The 17,878-nt window shown below is 55.2% G+C and overlaps 4 protein-coding genes across 4 annotated transcripts; 2 read left to right on the top strand and 2 right to left on the bottom strand.

The window, feature by feature from the left end:
* Window positions 1-144: 144 nt before the first annotated feature.
* On the bottom strand, window positions 145-3,198 carry Aspvir_004873 (cytochrome P450; the record flags this gene model as incomplete). Its single annotated transcript, XM_043268095.1, has 6 exons — window positions 145-519; window positions 564-886; window positions 940-1,573; window positions 1,651-1,857; window positions 2,760-2,887; window positions 2,937-3,198. The coding sequence occupies 6 exons, from the start codon at window positions 3,196-3,198 to the stop codon at window positions 145-147; spliced, it is 1,929 nt and encodes a 642-aa protein (XP_043124030.1).
* Window positions 3,199-3,706: 508 nt separating this feature from the next.
* Window positions 3,707-9,854, bottom strand: Aspvir_004872 (MYB DNA-binding domain protein; the record flags this gene model as incomplete). Its single annotated transcript, XM_043268094.1, has 2 exons — window positions 3,707-5,836; window positions 5,904-9,854. 2 exons carry the CDS (start codon window positions 9,852-9,854, stop codon window positions 3,707-3,709), a joined length of 6,081 nt encoding a protein of 2,026 aa, XP_043124029.1.
* A 1,308-nt stretch (window positions 9,855-11,162) lies between these two features.
* Window positions 11,163-12,357, top strand: Aspvir_004871 (deoxyhypusine synthase; the record flags this gene model as incomplete). Its single annotated transcript, XM_043268093.1, has 2 exons — window positions 11,163-11,393; window positions 11,455-12,357. 2 exons carry the CDS (start codon window positions 11,163-11,165, stop codon window positions 12,355-12,357), a joined length of 1,134 nt encoding a protein of 377 aa, XP_043124028.1.
* Window positions 12,358-13,819: 1,462 nt separating this feature from the next.
* Aspvir_004870 (putative MATH and UCH domain protein) lies at window positions 13,820-17,798 on the top strand (the record flags this gene model as incomplete). Its single annotated transcript, XM_043268092.1, has 4 exons — window positions 13,820-14,159; window positions 14,226-16,322; window positions 16,382-17,159; window positions 17,222-17,798. The coding sequence occupies 4 exons, from the start codon at window positions 13,820-13,822 to the stop codon at window positions 17,796-17,798; spliced, it is 3,792 nt and encodes a 1,263-aa protein (XP_043124027.1).
* Window positions 17,799-17,878: the final 80 nt, after the last annotated feature.

Here is a 17,878-nt window from a genome sequence, read left to right as displayed (position 1 = left end):
GTCGGTGCCTGCGTGCCTGATGGTATGTATATTCCTGCACTTTGATCGATATTGAATATTGGGACAATTTACTAGTTGATACTACTGAATTGCAATGACGGTCGTAATAATAGCTTACAACAAGATACTTCAAGTATATATCTACTACAACTCCTTGGTCCGCTCATCACTCTCGGCAATCCATTGCTGCAGCTTCGACGCATCCCGGGGCTTGAATCCCACCTTGAACGGCTTGGGCTCCGTGGTCAACGCCGTCGGAATCGCATTGCACTCGATGGCATCCAGGATCGGTCGGTCAGCAGGATCTCGCGCCGGATGCATCGTAAAGGCCGTGATCAGGCGGATGTAGGCCGTGTACAGCTCCCGGTTGGCCAGATGGGAGCCTGCGCACATGCGCGATCCGGCGCCGTAGCCGTAGTGAGGCGTGCCTGAGCCTTCGCTGACGTCGAGGTATCGCTCGGGAATGAACCTGTCGGGCATCTTGAAGTGGTCTTCGTCATAGTCGGCGGCATATGCGTTCTATGCTGTCAATATTTGGCTGAACAAGGTTGATGACTACTTACCATGAAAAAGGTCGTTCCGGCAGGAATGGTGGCACCGTTGTAGACAATGTCCTTGGTGCTCTCGCGGGGCAGGCAGATGGGGATGACGGTCCAATATCTTAGGGTTTCCTTGACGAGAGCCGTGACATAGGGCACTTTCTCCTCGACCAGGCACTTTTCCCACGCGTCTCCGTCGGGATAGACCTTCATGATCTCCTCGTAGGCCTTTTTCTGGATGCGCTGACCGTCTTCGGAGGCCAGGTAGGCGATTCCCATGATCAGATTGCCAGGAACGGTATCTAGGCCGGCGGACACCATGGTCAAGCAGATGGATTTCACCTCAGCTGTAAGCCAGAAGGTCAGTAAGGCAAGGCATCGAAATGATAAGGCTACTTACCCTCGTTCAGCTTGGCTTCCGGATCTTTGAGAATGTTGCCGGTAATGCAGGGCTTGTCGGTGCCCTGGGCGATGTGTTCCTTGAGCATATCCAGCAAGAACGTCAGGTACTTGTCGCGCCGCACCCGGAATTCCTCGGCCTCGCGATTCGTCTTGGGAAAGATGCGCAGCAGCGGGATATAGTCCTGCCAGTTGTTGCTGGTGCTGCGAAAGTTGGAGACGCCGCGCTCGACGTTGACGATCTCGCGCAGCAGGGCATCGTCGACGTTGCCTTCGATGCGGAACCCATAGTTGAGAGTGAGACTGGTGTTGAGCGCAAACCGCTGAAAGTAGGCCGTGGGATTGATGTCCACGGCGCCGTTGCGGCAGTCCTTGAGCAGCTCCTTGATACTGGCCGTGGCTTCGAGGTCGATGATGGGCATGTACGAGTGCACGGCGGGGCGATTCAGCGCAGTGGCCGCGGCCTTTCGGCGTCGCTTGCAAGACTCATCCCAGGGCGAGGTGCCAATCGTAAAACCCTGGGAGCTGGACACGACGCTGTGGAAGGTGTGGAAGGTGGGCCGCGAGATGAGGGCGGACTGGTCTTTGATCCACAGCTGTTTCACCGATTCGAAGCTGTTGGCAAATACGATACGCTGGCAATCGCGGTCAGCAAGAGACCCCGCTCAAGGTAAAGGACTAGCCGACAGGTGCAGACTTGCAGTGCACTGACCTTGTTCCCCATGCGCACTTGGAACACAGGGCCGTACTTTTTGGCCCATTTGGCGGCGACGGTGGCATGTCGGTCGCCCAGCTGTAGCAGATTGCCAAAGACAGGCACTCCGGGAATCTCAGGAAGGCCTTTGATCTTGGGGATATCCGTGCGATTCAAGTAGCGGATGAGAAAGTAGACCGCCGCGAGAACGGCAATGACAATGGTCTGCGCCATCAGAAATCGCTTTAGATAAGGTGTGTTATAGATGTGGATATAGGTATAAGGGGTGATAACAAGTGCAACAGATGCGACCGTTTTATAGATGTCTGACCCCTCCTTGCCTCCGCAGTGGCATTCCGTGTACGTTCCTGTCATACGCCAGCAGGGATCTGCATCCTTGTCCAGTCGCTGTAGTCCATCTGCATCTCCATTGAATAATGATGAGGGGATTGGTCAGTACTCAGTCATCAACAACCGAGGACGCGAAGACAGCGGGATTTCGGAATTTCTTCCGCTGCGGATATCCATAGTGATAGAAACTTGTAATATATTCTAGTTTCCTATAGTTGTAGCATCCTTATGTTAAGTCTATACCGATTATGAGTGTAGACTTCTCCTCCTTAGGGGAGACTTAATCCAAGGGCTCAACGACTTCCTCTTCAGCCAAATCTCTACGGTTCATGGCCGCAGCATCATTCATCAACAAATTAACAATACAGAAAGATCACTCAGAAGAAGAAGCAGAAGAAGAAGAAGACAAAGGAGGATCTCCCATACCTAGCAACGATGTTGATATCGTGCATCGGAGACCACGATCAGCTACCTCCTCTATTGGCTATATAGATAGATATGTCTAATTCTTAACTACACCCTAGACTTAAATCAACCGATTGAAAACACTAAAGTAACCTGCAAGGCGAGTGTATATCTTGCCGTAGCTAGACGAACAGAACCAGCTAATATCATATTCATCCCAACGCCAACGCCTCGCTAACACCACAATAGAAAAGAAACAACTACTGACACCTCCTCCTCGTCGTCGTCCCCCCAGGCACCCAATGATGGAAATACACCTGTCCAGCAGGCATAGACGCAGACGCAGACGCCAACCCAGCTCTCGCTCTCACCCCACTACTCCACGACCGCCGCTTATACGCCCTGCGCAGGAAGCTATCATCCAGCTGTACTCGCCGATACACCACGGGCTGAGCGTGCTGCTGCTCCTGCTCACTCTGTCTCGTCGAGAGCACCGGCACTGTGCATCACTCAGCTCATCAACTTATAACAAAAGATAGGGTAAATACCTCGATAACCTCTCCGTAAATGCGGATACACCCCGTCCCCCCCCCCCTCCCAGTCCCTGTAGGCATACCAACCGCGCACATGTGTATGCATATCTGCAGAATGAACAGGAACAGAAATCTCCCGAGGCGACGACGCAGCAGCTACCAGAAAGGGAATGTAGATGGCAGGGATGCCCCGTCTCAATGCGTCCGTCAGAACCGCGTACTCGGCTTGCCGTCTGGCGAGTTTGGCTTTTTCGATGTCGGTTTGCGTGGATGCCATGTCGGGATTTGTGGCGTATGATAGTGTTTCCTTGGTATTTCTTGGTTTGAACTTGGCGAGTTGCGAGTTGCGGGTTGCAAGCTGCAGTTGCTGGGGTATACAGTTATATACTCCATACGTACCCTTCGGCTCTCTTTTGCATTGGATCCACGTGCCGCGTCATGCGTAAATAGATTAAGTTACAGTTGTCTCTTAGGATCTATAGATCAAGTGTGGCGGTGGGTGTTTCAGGTTGTTTCAACTAGAGCTGTTTAGCTGCAGGACATGCTTGTCATACGGAGTACATAGCTAGCCAGATCAAGTATGCCCTGCGTCCTTGTGATCATCCGCTGCAACATAAACCATAGAGTTACTCGTGCATTGAATCATCTACTATACATTCATAGGCACACTGCTCCAACGAGTGTAGCCCGAACCCAAGTGCAGAAGAAATACAATCCTACAATACATAGCCGATCGGCTGACATATATGCAATGAAGGCAAAAAGGCTAAAAGGCAAACAGTGGACTAGCGTGGCGCATGCTGTGGTGGCATTCCACTTGACCCTTGACTGTAACCCCGTTGATGTCCTGGAGTGTGGCCGGAGGAAAGAGTCTCAGCCAACCCTCCAGGACCCGACGGCCGCGCCTGAAGAGGATGCATACCCGACGATGGACCGCTAGGACCGTAGCCGGCCGGGTTCGGCTGTAGAATCGTCGGCGGGGTATACGACCGGCTCATGGTTACGGATTGAGAGGGCGGTCCTGGCAGCCCCGTTGCACGGGAACCCTGGGCTTGCGGTTGGGGTGCATTGTGGCCATAGCCAGCGCCACTCAATCCCAGCGGACCGCGATGCGACTGCTGCTGATGAGCCCCGTTGACCATGGTCTGCACATGCTGCTGATATGTCTGGTGAGCCGACATATGACTCGGTGGGGCTGGGGCAGACACGGTTGACGCGGGCGGCCGAGACCCAAGGCCAAGCAGACTTGCTTGGGATTGAACGGGCGTCGGCGGGCCCTGTCGTGAGCCATACCCGACGGAGTTGTGGCGTAAAGTGGGAGATCCAACTGCGGGCCGGAAAATCTGATTCTGCGAGCCCAGATCGCGCGTGCCACTAGGTGCTGTCTGCGTGAGTGAGGACGGCGACTGTGCGTAGACAGATCCTGGATACGACGGACGCTGAGTCGGAGCCGGGGACGGTGTAGGGGCCGGAGATGGAGCGCTGAGGTTGGGAAGCGAGGAAGCGGGATGGGATTGCCCAGAGGTATATGGAGAGTACGACGGCTGCGCTGCCAAGGTTGTGGCCGGACGATTACCAGGCTGCGGGGGCTGAGGAGGCGCAGGCTGCTGCTGTTGCTGTTGGCCTCGCGGGTCGAACCGAGCCATCCAGTCGTTGTTCGCCGGCGGGCCGGGGGATCCTCCAGGCACCGTGGAGTAGGCCTGGTAGTCCGAATAACCACGCGACGGCGGTAGGTACTGACTGTGTGGGGCGTAAAGAGGCTTTTGCGCGGCAGCGGATGCCATGAACGTCTCGTCCTGACGCGACGGTGCCTGTTGAGGCAGAGAATGGGCCCCTGAGTAGATGGGGCGAGACGGCGACGCCGGCCTGCCGGGCACGTTGGACGAGGCCTGGTCGCTGGCAAACCGCTTCCGAGGCTGTGGCTCCTCCGGCTCATCATTCAGAATGCTCATAATGTTGGACCGTTTAGCAGGCACCTGCCGCGGTGCCTCTGCGGGCTCCAGCGGAGTCGAACTGGGCCGTGGAGGCTCCTTGGGCGGGGACAGAATCGGCGGCGGCTGGGACAGTCCAGCATGCTGGCCGGGCAGTGGGTAAAATGGCCGTTGGCTGGTGGAGTCGCGTCGAATGGGCGATACCTCCGCCTCCTGCCGCTGCAAATGCTGTGCAGGCGAACCGGGCGGTTTCGTAAGGCTGCTTTGGCGGGAGTGAGTGGCCGCTGGCATGAATGCATGCTGGGACTGCTGCTGTTGCTGCATGTACGCCTGCTGCGACGGAGGAATTGAGCTCTGCGCCGCAAGTAACGGCGACCCGTGCATGTCCATACTTGCGGTCCGGAAACTTTGTGCGTGGAGTGGCTCCATCCGGGCCATTTCCGATACCGGTACAGGGGCCTGGCGGGCGGGGAGCGGTGTTTCCTGAGGTCGGACATTTGCATGTGCCACCAGGGTCGCCGGAGCCTCCCGTCTTTCCTCGGTAAAGTAGCCCAGGCGTGGCCCCTGTAGACGCGGCGGTAGGCCCACCTGTGATCGGACAGCCCGAGATGGATCTTCACCAAGCATCGGCACTGTCGACATCGGTACGTTGCTGGCTTGTGCCAGTGGCGGGTACCTGGAGACTGTGCGCTCCTTCTCTGGAGGAGGTCGCGCATGCAAAGGTGCGAGCTGAGAGGGTGTGGCCGCATGCTTGGTCTTGGCGGCACGCGCCTCATCCGACTCTGTCATGGTGTCAGTATGGGGTGCCAGCGGTCGAGGCATGATCGACGACGGTGTCGCTTCATAACGTCGCTTGGAAGCAAAGTTAGGCACGGGCAGAGGACCAGTCCGTTCACCACGAGCCTTTTTAGCCTCTGCATCGGCGACGATGTCTTCGAAGTCTTTCTGCCCCGAGTCTATGCGCCTCTGGAAGTAATTTTTGACCTAAAACAAGTCAGTAACTTCACTGTCGATAGGTGGAAGGAAAGTAAAGCAATGGAAGATGACTTACCATAACAGTAGTCTTCGTCTTCATAAAGTTCGAAATGCCCTCGAAGTCTCTGCCAAAGTGGGCCAGCAGCTGTGGAAAGTCACGCTGCTCGGGAACAGACCAGTAGCTAGTAGGTTGCAGTGATCCGTAACCACCCTCGACCGGCCTGGCAGATCCCAAAGTGTCTTGTTCCGTCGATTCGAAGACGTACATGCCTTCCCTCTGACGCCCTCTTCCGGCCTTCGCTCGCGGAGGTGCCTCGGTGATTTCTCTCTCGGTCGTATCCTTGATCCGTATAGGCGTTTCAGTCACGCCAGCCATGAATGTCTCGGGTGGCTCTGTTTTAGGCGCGGGAACAACAGGAGCGGTAACTGCTGGCACTGGCAAGGTCTGCATAGGTTGCTCTGGCGGCCCTGGGTGCGGTACCTTCGACACCTCGGTCGGAGGCTGGGGTAGGGGCAGGGTCTGCTGCTGCTGCTGCTGCTGCTGTTGTTGTTGTTGCTGCTGCTGCTGCTGCTGAGCAGCTTTGCCTCGTCGATTGCCACGTGTACCTGTGCCAGTGCGACCACCTCGTCTGCTGGGTTTCTCTCCTGGCTCACTGTCCTTGCCAGCACCGCGGCGACCATTGGTATCTGTATCAGCAGCGGAGGAGTCCCCAAAAGTAGGCGCAGCGGCACGGCGCGGACGGCCAGTGTCTGTGACAGGGGCTGGCTCTTCTTCGCCATCGTAATCGGGTTTGACCACACCGAGATCCTTCATGAGAGCGTTGGACTTTGGCCGAGCGGATCTTCGAGCACGACCGCGACGACTCCATCTCTTGTTCAACTTCGCCTTGTACTTGATTTCTTCCTTTGTGAGGTAATAATGAACGATACACTGTTGGAAACTCCGTCCAGGCAGCGACTCGGCGATCTTGCCCCACTTCTTGGGGTAAGCCATGAAGGCATCGGTGAATATCTCATGTTCCTCCGGCGTGAAGTCGTTGGGAGGAGGTATGAAGCCAAAGACATCCATCGCCTTCGCAGGGTCGACAGTGTTGTTGGTATCCTTGTAAATCTGCGCCTTTGCCTCCCTTGGCTCGAGCATGTCGGGGATGACGGCTTCCCGGGCGAGGTCTGGCTGTGCCGTAGCCTTGTTTCCCCGACGGCGTTCCAGTTCTTCCTGTGCAGATATTTCGGACGCACGGAGCGCCATCTGAAAGTCGAGCTCGCTGTTACCTTTGTATCGTCTTCCCTCGGCGACCGGAGGCGTTGGTGCAGCAGGGGGAGCCGGAGGCGTTGCAGGACCAGGAGTGACGGAGGCTCTGGCCTTTGCGCGATCCAGTTCCCAGACTTGCAGTCTCCAAGGCTTGTAGTACGACAAGTACTCCTCGCGAAGCTCCGCGTTCTTCCGTGCAATCTCCTTCCTCCGCTTAATCAATTCTTGACTGAACACATCCTTCATACGAGCGTGTATCGCCGCATTTTCCTGGTAAATGTCAAGGTCCGATATTGGTGTAGGCGGACCAGACTGCAAGAATGGCAAGTCTTTGACAGAAATGCTATCCGCTGGGGGAACTAGATCTAAAGCGAGCTTTGGCGACGTCTCGGGAGTTTCTAATTCAGCGTCTTGCTTGACCACAACAGGTGCAGATTCGTCTACCTCATCTGCCGCCTTGGGAACTTCGACCGCGGGAAGAGGGAAAAGAGCCGCTTCGCCTGCAGGCTGCTCGTTGGCAAGGACTCCTAAGAGCTGGATCTGCATTAAGAGTGAAACAATATGCGGATCTTCAAGGGGTGGAGGAGGCATTTCGGCGCGGAGCGCTTTCATATCCTTTTCGAAGATTTGTTTCCGTTCCTCAATGTACTCTTGCGTGAATACATCGTTCTCGTCTTCATCTTCATCGCTTGATCGGCCAAAGTCTGGTATCAACGCGTCTTCCTGCATGGCGGGTTTGTCTCCCGGGGTGACCTTCTTCTCAGGCTCGACATCTGCTTCTGGCGCTCGTGGAAAAGTGACATGGCGAACTGCGTCAGATTTAGAAGGTTCAGGGGACATCTGCGCGTCGCGTTCGATCTCCTTGTCGGGCAAAATCTCGCCCGCCTCGAGTTCGGCCCCATGGTCATCGGCTGGAGCTGGTGGTTCCCGTTTGGGCTCCTCGCTGATGGACAAACTTCGCTCTTTCCCATCGATGGAATCCCGCTTCGGCGGTGGTACTGCGCCAGCTCCGGCTGGGTGGCGATTATAACCAGGTCGAGCCCACTGCGCTTTACCCTTTGGAGGTCCTCGAGTCGGCGTTGGTCGTTGCTGCAGGGCGCGAGGTCCTGTAGGAATGTGCACACCGGGTGATGTTGCACCGACCGAAGGGGTGCGAGCCTTGTTGAGTTCAGGAGAAGTGACCATACTACCTGTCCTGCTGGTCAAAGACGCTTCTGTATGCGGGGTGCTTATTTCCTTGCCAATCATTGCCGCAGGTGCAGTCGGTGGAGAGAGTTCTGGTGTCTGCTTCCGCGCGTGGAGAGAAGGGCTGGAGTGAGTTCTGGGTGCACGGGGGACAGAATTGTCCTTTTCGCTCGTCTCCGGGCCTTCATCGCGACGTACCTCCTCTCGTCGAAATCTTTGTTCTGATGGTAGTGGTTGGACGGAGGCGCGCTCTGCTTTCGGACCCGTGGGAGGTTGTACGGGCGCACGCGACGGAGGTTCATTGCGTTCCTTCTCTGCAACTGACGGAGCAGGCTCGGCCGAAGTTGTATCGACAGCCATTTTGTCCGCAGACAGATCAGGGATCGGCGCGGTGACTGAGCCAAAAGCTGGTACCTGAGGGGCCGCCGGAGGGGGAGACCGCTTGATCGGTAGTAGTGAGGGTAGCTCTTTGACAGAGTCTGGGCGCGATGCAGCCAAATCAGGTCGTATCGAGTCTCGACGAGCTTCGGCCATGGAAGGCTTACGGGGCGGTTCAACGATATGGTCTGGTAATCGATCCGAGGCTGCAGGGACAGGGCCCAGGGACGCGAAGGGGTGGGGCCCAGAGGTAGTGCGTGCATCGGCTCGAGCTGGAAGTTGATCCCGTTTCCATGCTTCTGCTGGTCGGTCCCGCTCATCGCGATCCGCCCGTCGGTCCAAATCGTCGCGACGCTCGAACCGATCCCGTCGATCGATTATGTCCCGTTCTCTTTCGCGGTCGCGCCTGTCAATATCCCATTCGCGCTCCCGGTCAACGATTCGTTCCCGATCGCGCTCCCGGTCCATGACTCGATCTCTGACGTCTCTTTCGCGGTCGCGATCCCTGTCGCGTTCTCGGTCACGATCCCAGTCACGCCTGCCATCCCGCGAACGACTCCGCCGACGAAAGGAGTCCCGATCGTCGAGGTACGGAACCCGACCGCGACCACGACCGACCTCCCAATCTCCCCGACCACGGCCACGCATGGGGCCACCACGGGGGAGATGGTTCGGGCCAAGGGCCGGGCCATCTGGAGCATTCGACGAAACCGATACCAAGCTATCTCGCGAGCCACGCCGCATTCGAACAATATCCGAGTCGCGCCCGACTGGCTCTCTCATATCACGGAAGTCGCGCGGCGGAGGCGGAGGCGAACGGGAGCGACCACGGCCAAAACCGATCCGTGAATCTCGAGGGTCGAAGTCTCGCTCGCGTCGGGGCCAGTCCCGGTCAATATCTCGACGAAAAGGCGGGGGTCCATCGCGAGGATCTCGAAAATCCCGGTCTCGCTCCCTGTCCCGATCCCGAGGGTCGCGGTCGCGGTCGCGGAACTCAGCCCGACCAGGAAAGCCTCGACCTCGACCACCAAAGGGAGCTCCTCGGGGATGATCGATCAGGGCCTTGGGGCCGCGAGGCGGCTCTCTGCCCAATGGAGCCAAGTTCGCATCGTCAGAACCACGAGGGCCAGCAGGAGGGCGACGGTCACCAAAGCGCTGGGGAGAACGGTCACGGGAATTGAACCCAGATGATGGAGGATATCGTGAAGACATCACCAGGTCATAACTGAAGAATTAGAAAGAAGGTAACCTGGCAGGCAGCCTGCAGCAGGTTAGGTGTGAGGTTGTACAAAAGCCCGTTTCAGACTGTCAGTGATTCAAAGGGAGGCGAGAACAAGCCGAAATTGAAAGCGACCCAATAATGACCAAGTGTGAGGCCTCAGGCCGCCCGCGCCGAACAGGGTGTGGGGAGGCACGTGATCGTGAAGAGCGTGCACACAGCACAGACCACCTTGAAATGTTTACGTAAACGTGCACCAGACCGAATCGGGAGTCGATCCCAGAAAAGGAGCAATCAGCAAATGTCCCACGATCGAGTGCTTAGCGGCAGCCACTGGAGGGGGCGCGCAATTAAATGTTTCAGATGTCTGGGTTAGCGATCGAGGCGCGGATCGGTCTCAACTCTCACTCGAGGGTGTCAAGGGACGTCGAGAGGGGTCCTCGAGTCACGATTCACGAAATCTTTTCTAACCACGAACCAAGTCAGTCAACGGGTACCTTGCAACCACGGTATGTACCTCTGTAGCAAATTCAATATGCAGGGCGATAATCCCAGAGCAGTTATCTGCCTGGACCCTGTCCCTTCAAACTCAGCTGTCCCCACGACGTGACCTCGACTTTACTTGGTCGAAGCACTCATCCACAACCTTGGAATTTGGGAATGATCAAACAAACACCGAATCGCGGAGAAGAATAAACAATAGCAAACGATATGAGTAATGATGACAATAACAGGCGCCGTACCTTACACGTTTCCAGCAACCAGAATAGTGGTAGACAGCTGCAAGGAGTTGACCAAGAGAGACCAGCTTTGCAGATGAAGTAAGGTAATTCTTCACTTGAGCTTGCTGAGCAGGAAAAATGGAGATGCAACATGCATTAGATCGCAAGGCAAAGCAGGCAAAGGACAAGATCGAGACAGAAGGAGAAATTCGCAGGAGGAAAATCACCAGAAATGGGACCCATGGGGCAGAAGGATGCTCTCTGCCTACAGCCTTGGACCTGGATCTGGTAATAATAATCAGTCCTGGTGCCTGAGGCCAGACAAGCCACCTATCTGTATGCCTCAGGCATCATTTAAATGTAGGTAGATTTGCGCTAGTTCGTAAACAGCTAGACTGTTTTTGACAGAGTTTCCTGAGGCATCCAAGCACAAACCTAGTTTTGGTGCCTGAAACAAGAGGATTGTTCCCCGCCATCCATGCTAAAGGGAAAAAAAAAAAGTCACAGATCGGAATTTCCCCCGCTAGAGCTCAGATTCTAGCAACAACTCTGCATAACTTTTCTATCTTCTCCTCGAAGATGACAAACAATCACTCAGGGTCAGCAGAGGCCTTGCCTCCGTCATCTGCCACGAATGCCGTTCTCGTCGCCTCGGAGCCCGTCCCAGAGGGGTCACACGAGGTCCGCGGCGTCGACTTTGATCGTTTCCAAGGACGAGATATTACTGTTGCGGAAATGGTTGACAACATGGTGCATATGGGGTTTCAAGGAAGTGCTGTCGCGGAGGCTACACGTATCATCAATGACATGGTAAGATGAATTACTTCTGTTGCTTGGATAGCTTCCTACGAGCACGCGCTGATGTGAACAGCGAGCATATCGTCACCCTGAAACAGGAGAGAAAACCACGATATTCCTCGGATATACCTCTAATCTCATCTCTTCCGGTCTACGCGACACCATCCGTTATCTCGTCCGTCATCGCCATGTCTCCGCCATCGTTACCACAGCTGGAGGAGTCGAGGAGGATCTGATCAAGTGTCTGGCTCCCACATACATGGGTAGCTTCTCGACACCAGGTGCGGGACTGCGGGCCAAAGGACTCAACCGGATAGGGAACCTCGTCGTTCCGAATAGCAATTACTGCGCGTTTGAGGACTGGCTGATTCCCATTCTCGACAAGATGCTAGAGGAGCAGGAAGAGGCGAAGAAAAAGGCCCTCCAGACAGGGGACGAGGAGGATGAGCTACACTGGACACCTAGCCGCGTTATTGAACGCCTGGGTCGTGAGATTGACAATGAGGACTCCGTACTCTACTGGGCGACACGCAACAACATCCCAATTTTCTGCCCGGCACTCACAGATGGTTCGCTTGGAGACATGCTGTACTTCCATACCTATCGATCCTCCCCGCAGCGGTTGCGTGTGGATATTGTCGACGATGTACGCCGTATCAACACCATGGCAGTGCGGGCAGCCCGTGCAGGAATGATCATTCTCGGGGGTGGTGTGATTAAACACCACATTGCCAATGCATGCCTGATGCGTAATGGTGCCGAACATGCAGTTTACATCAACACCGCTCAGGAATTTGATGGCAGCGACGCCGGTGCCCGGCCGGACGAGGCCGTCAGCTGGGGCAAAATTAAGGCTGATGCAAAGGCGGTTAAGGTGTATGCGGAAGCGACGGTGGTCTTTCCGATGATAGTCGCCGCCTCTTTTGCCCGGTCCAGCCAAACTCCAGCGGCTGGAGACTCGCACAACAACAATTGAGGAGACAATGAGACATGAGGATGAGATTCAGCGTGGCAGTGGTCCGATATCACCCCTCAACTGATCTCCATTAAACTGAATCAATGCTTGGGGGGTGACTTGAGTTGCTTCAAGTTCCCCCGGGCATTCTTCCGCCACTCTACCTGAAACTTGCCTCTCCTGTTTCAAATCAGGGACCAGAGTTCCCCGATAGGGCATTCTGACAGAAGAGGCCCCCACCACATGAAGGAACATCCGTCCACCCAGGATCTTCTAGAAAACTTCGGCGGTGGCGAACTGTTCGTTTGTCCCATAAGGTAGTCGACCGGGCATCGGCCGAGAAAGGAGGAACATCGGTACCGACTATCGACTACCGACCCAGAGCATGGGATTAAATTTCTTTTGAGGCGAAGTTGTGAGAAACTTGAGTCTGGTGGACGAATCACAAAAGATTGAAAGTTTAAAAGGCCAATGGGCTGTCCCACAGATTGATCGTCGTGCCCCGTTTTGGACCATCCATTCCAGGTGCTGGGGTTGATTGCTCCAATTGATTTGCCACAGTCCGGAAGGGCGGGAGAAGACAGACAGAGCCAAGGGATAGGCGAAAGGGTAAAAGCAAAGCAAAAGAGTAGGGAAAAGTCTATTCCTACTGTACCGAGGAAGACTGAGAGGGTTCCTGAGGAGGAGAACCACGAGTAGGGTAGAGTGTAGACATAGGGATAGAGGTAGACAGAGGCTAGGCTATCACCAACACATTAGGCAGTCATCGCATTTCCATTATCATTAATTTCATTATTGATCAATAAAGGACGACCAAGTCAGAGGCTGATCCGCCTTTTGCATCCTTAATGGTCAATGGTCGGACCTGTCTCCATGATTCGGCGGTGAGGACAGAACGCGCTCTGCATTGCCGCCTCATTTTCTACAGGGAGCAGCTTCACGGGGTATCTGATGTATGGACATGGTATCCGTATACGGAGTTTTGTGGTGCTGTCACTCTCTTGGTTCGCCTTTTCTTTTTCTTTCTCTTTCTCTTTTTCTTTTCTTTTTCCTCTTTTCGGTCCTTTTTCCTTTTTACCCTTCTTCATCTCCTTTTATCCTCTTTCCTTCCTCTTCGTCTTTCTCCTAATCTCTCTCTTACCCCAACAACCCACTGATCGCCCTGATAAGCCCGCACCGCCTGCTGTGTCTTATCGGGAAATCATCTACCCCCCAGGTCTCTCTCTTACTCTGTGTTTGACCTGTCCTTCTTTCTTCTTTTCTCGTCGTCGTTTTCCTTGTCTTTCATTCTCTCTGCTTCGTATATCATCGTCCACTTATCAGTTATCTGTGCCTTGTATGCGTCGTTCCTCCATATAAATCTCTGACCTGCTAGACGCAGTACTACAGTCCCTTGACCCCTTTGTATGCTATATTCCGTTCGGTCTTTATTCTCAATTATAGCCTCTTGCATACATACGAATCTCACTCACCCTCTTCCGCAATGGATACTCGAATGGATACCGCGGTTACCGTGGAGCAACTCCCCCCTGCCGTCACACTGAGTGTCGATGCTCCCTCGTCAGAAACAGTCACTGTTGGCACAGAGCTTCCAGACCCTACCAGCGGAACCAACATTACAGAGATCCTTGCGAATACACCTCTAGAGAATGTCGATCCACAGTCACATGAATCATCAGATCCGACTCCTGCACCCCAACCCCCGCAACCCGAGCTCGAACATGCATACTGGGCCGAAATTGAGGAGGACACATCGGTACCTGATGAGGCAGAGATGAAGGAAATCGAGTCGACAGCGGATGGTGACTATAGTGCATACGAGTGTAGGTCTTCCTGCGAATTTCTGTAATTCACGGCCGAAAGCGGGTTCCAGATGCTGACCATCGCAGACGATTACTGGGAGAAGAACTTCCACCCGGATCTCGACGATCCAGAGTATCGGCCCGCCGAAAAAGGGCGCCTGACATGGAAGATCAAGGGCGTCCGAGGGACCAAAGACGCGCCCAACCGCAGCAAGATTATGCGTTCCCCTCCTGCTTACATCGGCGGTTACTGGTGGACAGTCAAGTTTTTCCCGCGTGGTAATAACGTGGGTTCCCTGAGCATCTACCTCGAATGCTCCCCGACCTTGCCTCAGCCCGACAAGACATTGCCAGAGGCCGAGTTCAAAGTGTTGCGGGGACCGGCCGATTCGGTGCTGAACGACGCCGCTCCTGAGGTGGACATGAAGTTTGCCCGGACCGAAGACTCGGCAAGCTGGCTGGAGAATTTCACGGCACAGTATCCCGCTGCTGCTGCTGCCGGCAAGCAAGGTTCTCCAAACGAGACCTGGAGAGTGTCGGCACAGATTGGTGTCATCTTGTACAACCCGGACGAGCCTCGTACGGGTTGGATGCAGTCGTCGTGCCACCAATTCAACCCGCACAATCTTGACTGGGGCTGGACTAATTTCCACGGTCCGTGGGACCAGATCCACCGCCGACAGCGGGGCCAGCGCCAGGCGCTACTCCGCAATGACACGCTGGCGTTCGATGCATACATCCGCATTATTGACGACCCCACCCGGTCTCTGTGGTGGCATGCCAGCGATTCTGAACCGACTTGGGACAGTCTGGGCTTGACTGGCTACCGGCCGCTGGGTGATTCTGTCATCAATCACAGTGCCGAGGTTGCGGGGCTGGCCTCGTGGCTGCATCTAGCACCTCTGTGCAAGATAATCCAGAATGCCAAGGTCTTGGACCATCTCACAGACTGCGATATCAAGCCCAAGCCGCTCTGCGATGCGTTGCAGAAGTTCCTCTGGCGTCTCCGCTCTCGTGGCCAGTCCCTGCAATATGTCGATACCGACATTATCACTTCCATTCTGCGCAATCTGCATGAATACTCGGGCAATGTCTGTGAGTTCTGGGAGCGCCTGCGTCGGACCGTCGAGTTTGAGCTGTCGGACACCGATGCTCCGAAGGAGCTGGCCAAGATCTTTGACAGCCCCTCGCCCGACGCCCTTGCCGTTTCCGGGGTGGATGCGGTAAACACCATCCCAAAGGATTTCAACTCACGCATTTGTGTGCCTGCCGAACAGGCCAAAACGATGCGCGAGGCGCTGGGCTGGTACTTGACGCAGAAGACCGGCCGTTGGGTGTTGCCGCCTGTTCTCCACGTCGAGCTGAACCGCCATAAATTAGACAAGGCGGCGCGTCAGTGGCGCCTGGTCTACAACAAGGTTGACCTTGATGAGGAGTTGGATCTGACTCCATACCTGGTTGACGGCCAGCGTGGAAACTATGTCCTCTATGGCTACATTGTTCACCGCGGACGGCGCACCTCGGGCAAATTCTTCAGCATTCTTCGCCCTGGTGGGCCCGGAACCAGATGGCTTGCATTCGATGACGGCAGCGATAATCGTGTTGAATGCCTCACACGCAAGACAGCCTTGGGGCCACATCTTGGTCTGGATGAGACTCAGAAAGTAGACCACAAGACTGGTCATGATGTCGCGATTGCCGTCATGTATATCCGAAGCGACGTTGTCTCGGAGTTCCTCCCTGGCCCTCAGGGTCCGTGGGACGTCTCGCCGTCGCTTAAGGAATACTATGAGACCGACGTCTACCCTTCCTCCTCCACGTCCGATGGAAAAGCCGCAGAGAAGGAAATCCAGGTAGAGGTCTATGCTCCGCCCCAGTATGACCGGTTGCCTAGTCTGTTTGACTCCTACGATTTGATGTCCCAGGCCAAGGCGGCCAACAAAGTGATGTATATGGCTGTTCCCCGCTCCGAGAATATTGTCGAGTTGCGCAAGAAGATCGCTCTCTGGGCCTCTGCGGGCAGCGAGACCCAGGCCAGTCCCGAGAATATCCGTCTCTGGCAGATTGGACATACTCGTGATCGGTTCGGACCAACACTTGCGTTCGAGCGGATCTCGGATCTGAAATCGACCCTTGATGTGCCTGTTCCAGTTGCTCGGTTGTGGATGCAGATTGTTTCTGATGGTAAGTCAACTCATTTTGGATAGACAGTTGCGGGACACGACTAATGCATGAGTCCATAGACGAAGCAAAGTACTTCGCCATGAAAGATCCCCGCGACATTGTAGTCACCGAGCGCAAGCCTGAAGAGGCGGTAGTCGAACGCGCTGGTTCTGAATCTTCGGACGACAGACTATCTGTTCCCGAAGTCCGAAGTGGAGGGGCTGAGGCCAGCTCATCTGGAAACGTGACCGAAAGCGATCTCAGCAACGGTGACAGGGTGTCGGCTGGGCAGCCCCTGCCACAGACGAGTGATCCCGAAGTCACGGAGAGCTCTGGTCCGGAGACCTCCAACTCCCCTGCTGAGATTCAGCTCAGCAATGCGGGTGCTGAAAATGATGCGGCCATAGCAGCCATTATCGCACATGATGTCCAGCAAATGGACATCGAGTTGGTTGAGGAGGTCCAAGAATCACCTTCTCCAGTTGAGCAAACCTCCAATGACCCTACTCCAAGCGAAACAGCACAGCAGCGGGCTGCTTCTCCAGCTCCCGACGCTGTGTCTGCCGCTTCGGAGGAGCCCGAAATCCCACTGCCCGTCGAGCACGTTTACTACTTCATTCAAGTTTTCGACGTCGAGGCACAAGCATTGCGTACGGTCGGCTCCTTCTTCTCCCGGAAGGAGGAGAAAATCAAGACCGCTCTGCGGAAGCACCTGAAATGGCCGACGATGAAGGATTTCTCGATCTGGCAGCGGGTTGATGGCACCACTGTGACAACCATGTCCAGCGTGGGGACATTCGACGCCTATGTGCCAGATGGGACATGTTTCATTGTCGGTGACAAATTGAGCAAGGAGAAGTAAGTGTTCCTTGTACTCCACCCGTTATAGACATCCAATTCTAATCCTCACCTTTCTACAGGCGCACGGAGCTCAGCGTTGCAGGTCTATTCTCCAGTCCCGATCGGCTGATTCACTACCTCTTCGCAGCGGAGCGCAATCACCCAACTCGGGCCTTCACCGGCACCAAGACCATCGATGCCTCCTTCAACAGCGAGTACTACAGCGGCGAGTTCCTGAAGGGCTACTACCACGGCAAAGGCAAGCACATCTCCGACTCGGCCGCCACCTACGTCGGCGACTTTGTTTTCGGCAAGCGCCACGGTAGCGGTGCCATGGAGTACCCCACCGGGGATACCTACGATGGAGACTGGTACGAGGACCAGTGCCATGGCCAAGGCACCTTCGTCGAGAAGAAGACAGGCAACAAATATGTCGGCGGCTACAAAGACGGCAAACGCCACGGCAAGGGCATCAGCTACTGGGAAGTCGCTGACGAAGAGATGGATCTCTGCCAGATCTGCTACAGTGAGGAACAGGACGCCCTGTTCTATGACTGTGGCCATGTCTGTGCCTGTGTGACTTGTGCCGGCCAGGTCGATATCTGCCCTATCTGTCGGAAGAACATCATCAGTGTGGTCAAGATCTATAGAACGTAAGGGAGCTGCCCTTACGACGTTGGAACGTGATGATGTTGGGCCTTGAGGCCGAGCGCGTTGATGGAGTTGATACACATATC

This window comes from Aspergillus viridinutans, assembly GCF_018404265.1.
Source record: "Aspergillus viridinutans IFM 47045 DNA, scaffold_2, whole genome shotgun sequence".
Taxonomy (NCBI): Eukaryota; Fungi; Ascomycota; class Eurotiomycetes; order Eurotiales; family Aspergillaceae; genus Aspergillus; species Aspergillus viridinutans.
This window is presented reverse-complemented; position numbering and strand designations above follow the sequence as displayed.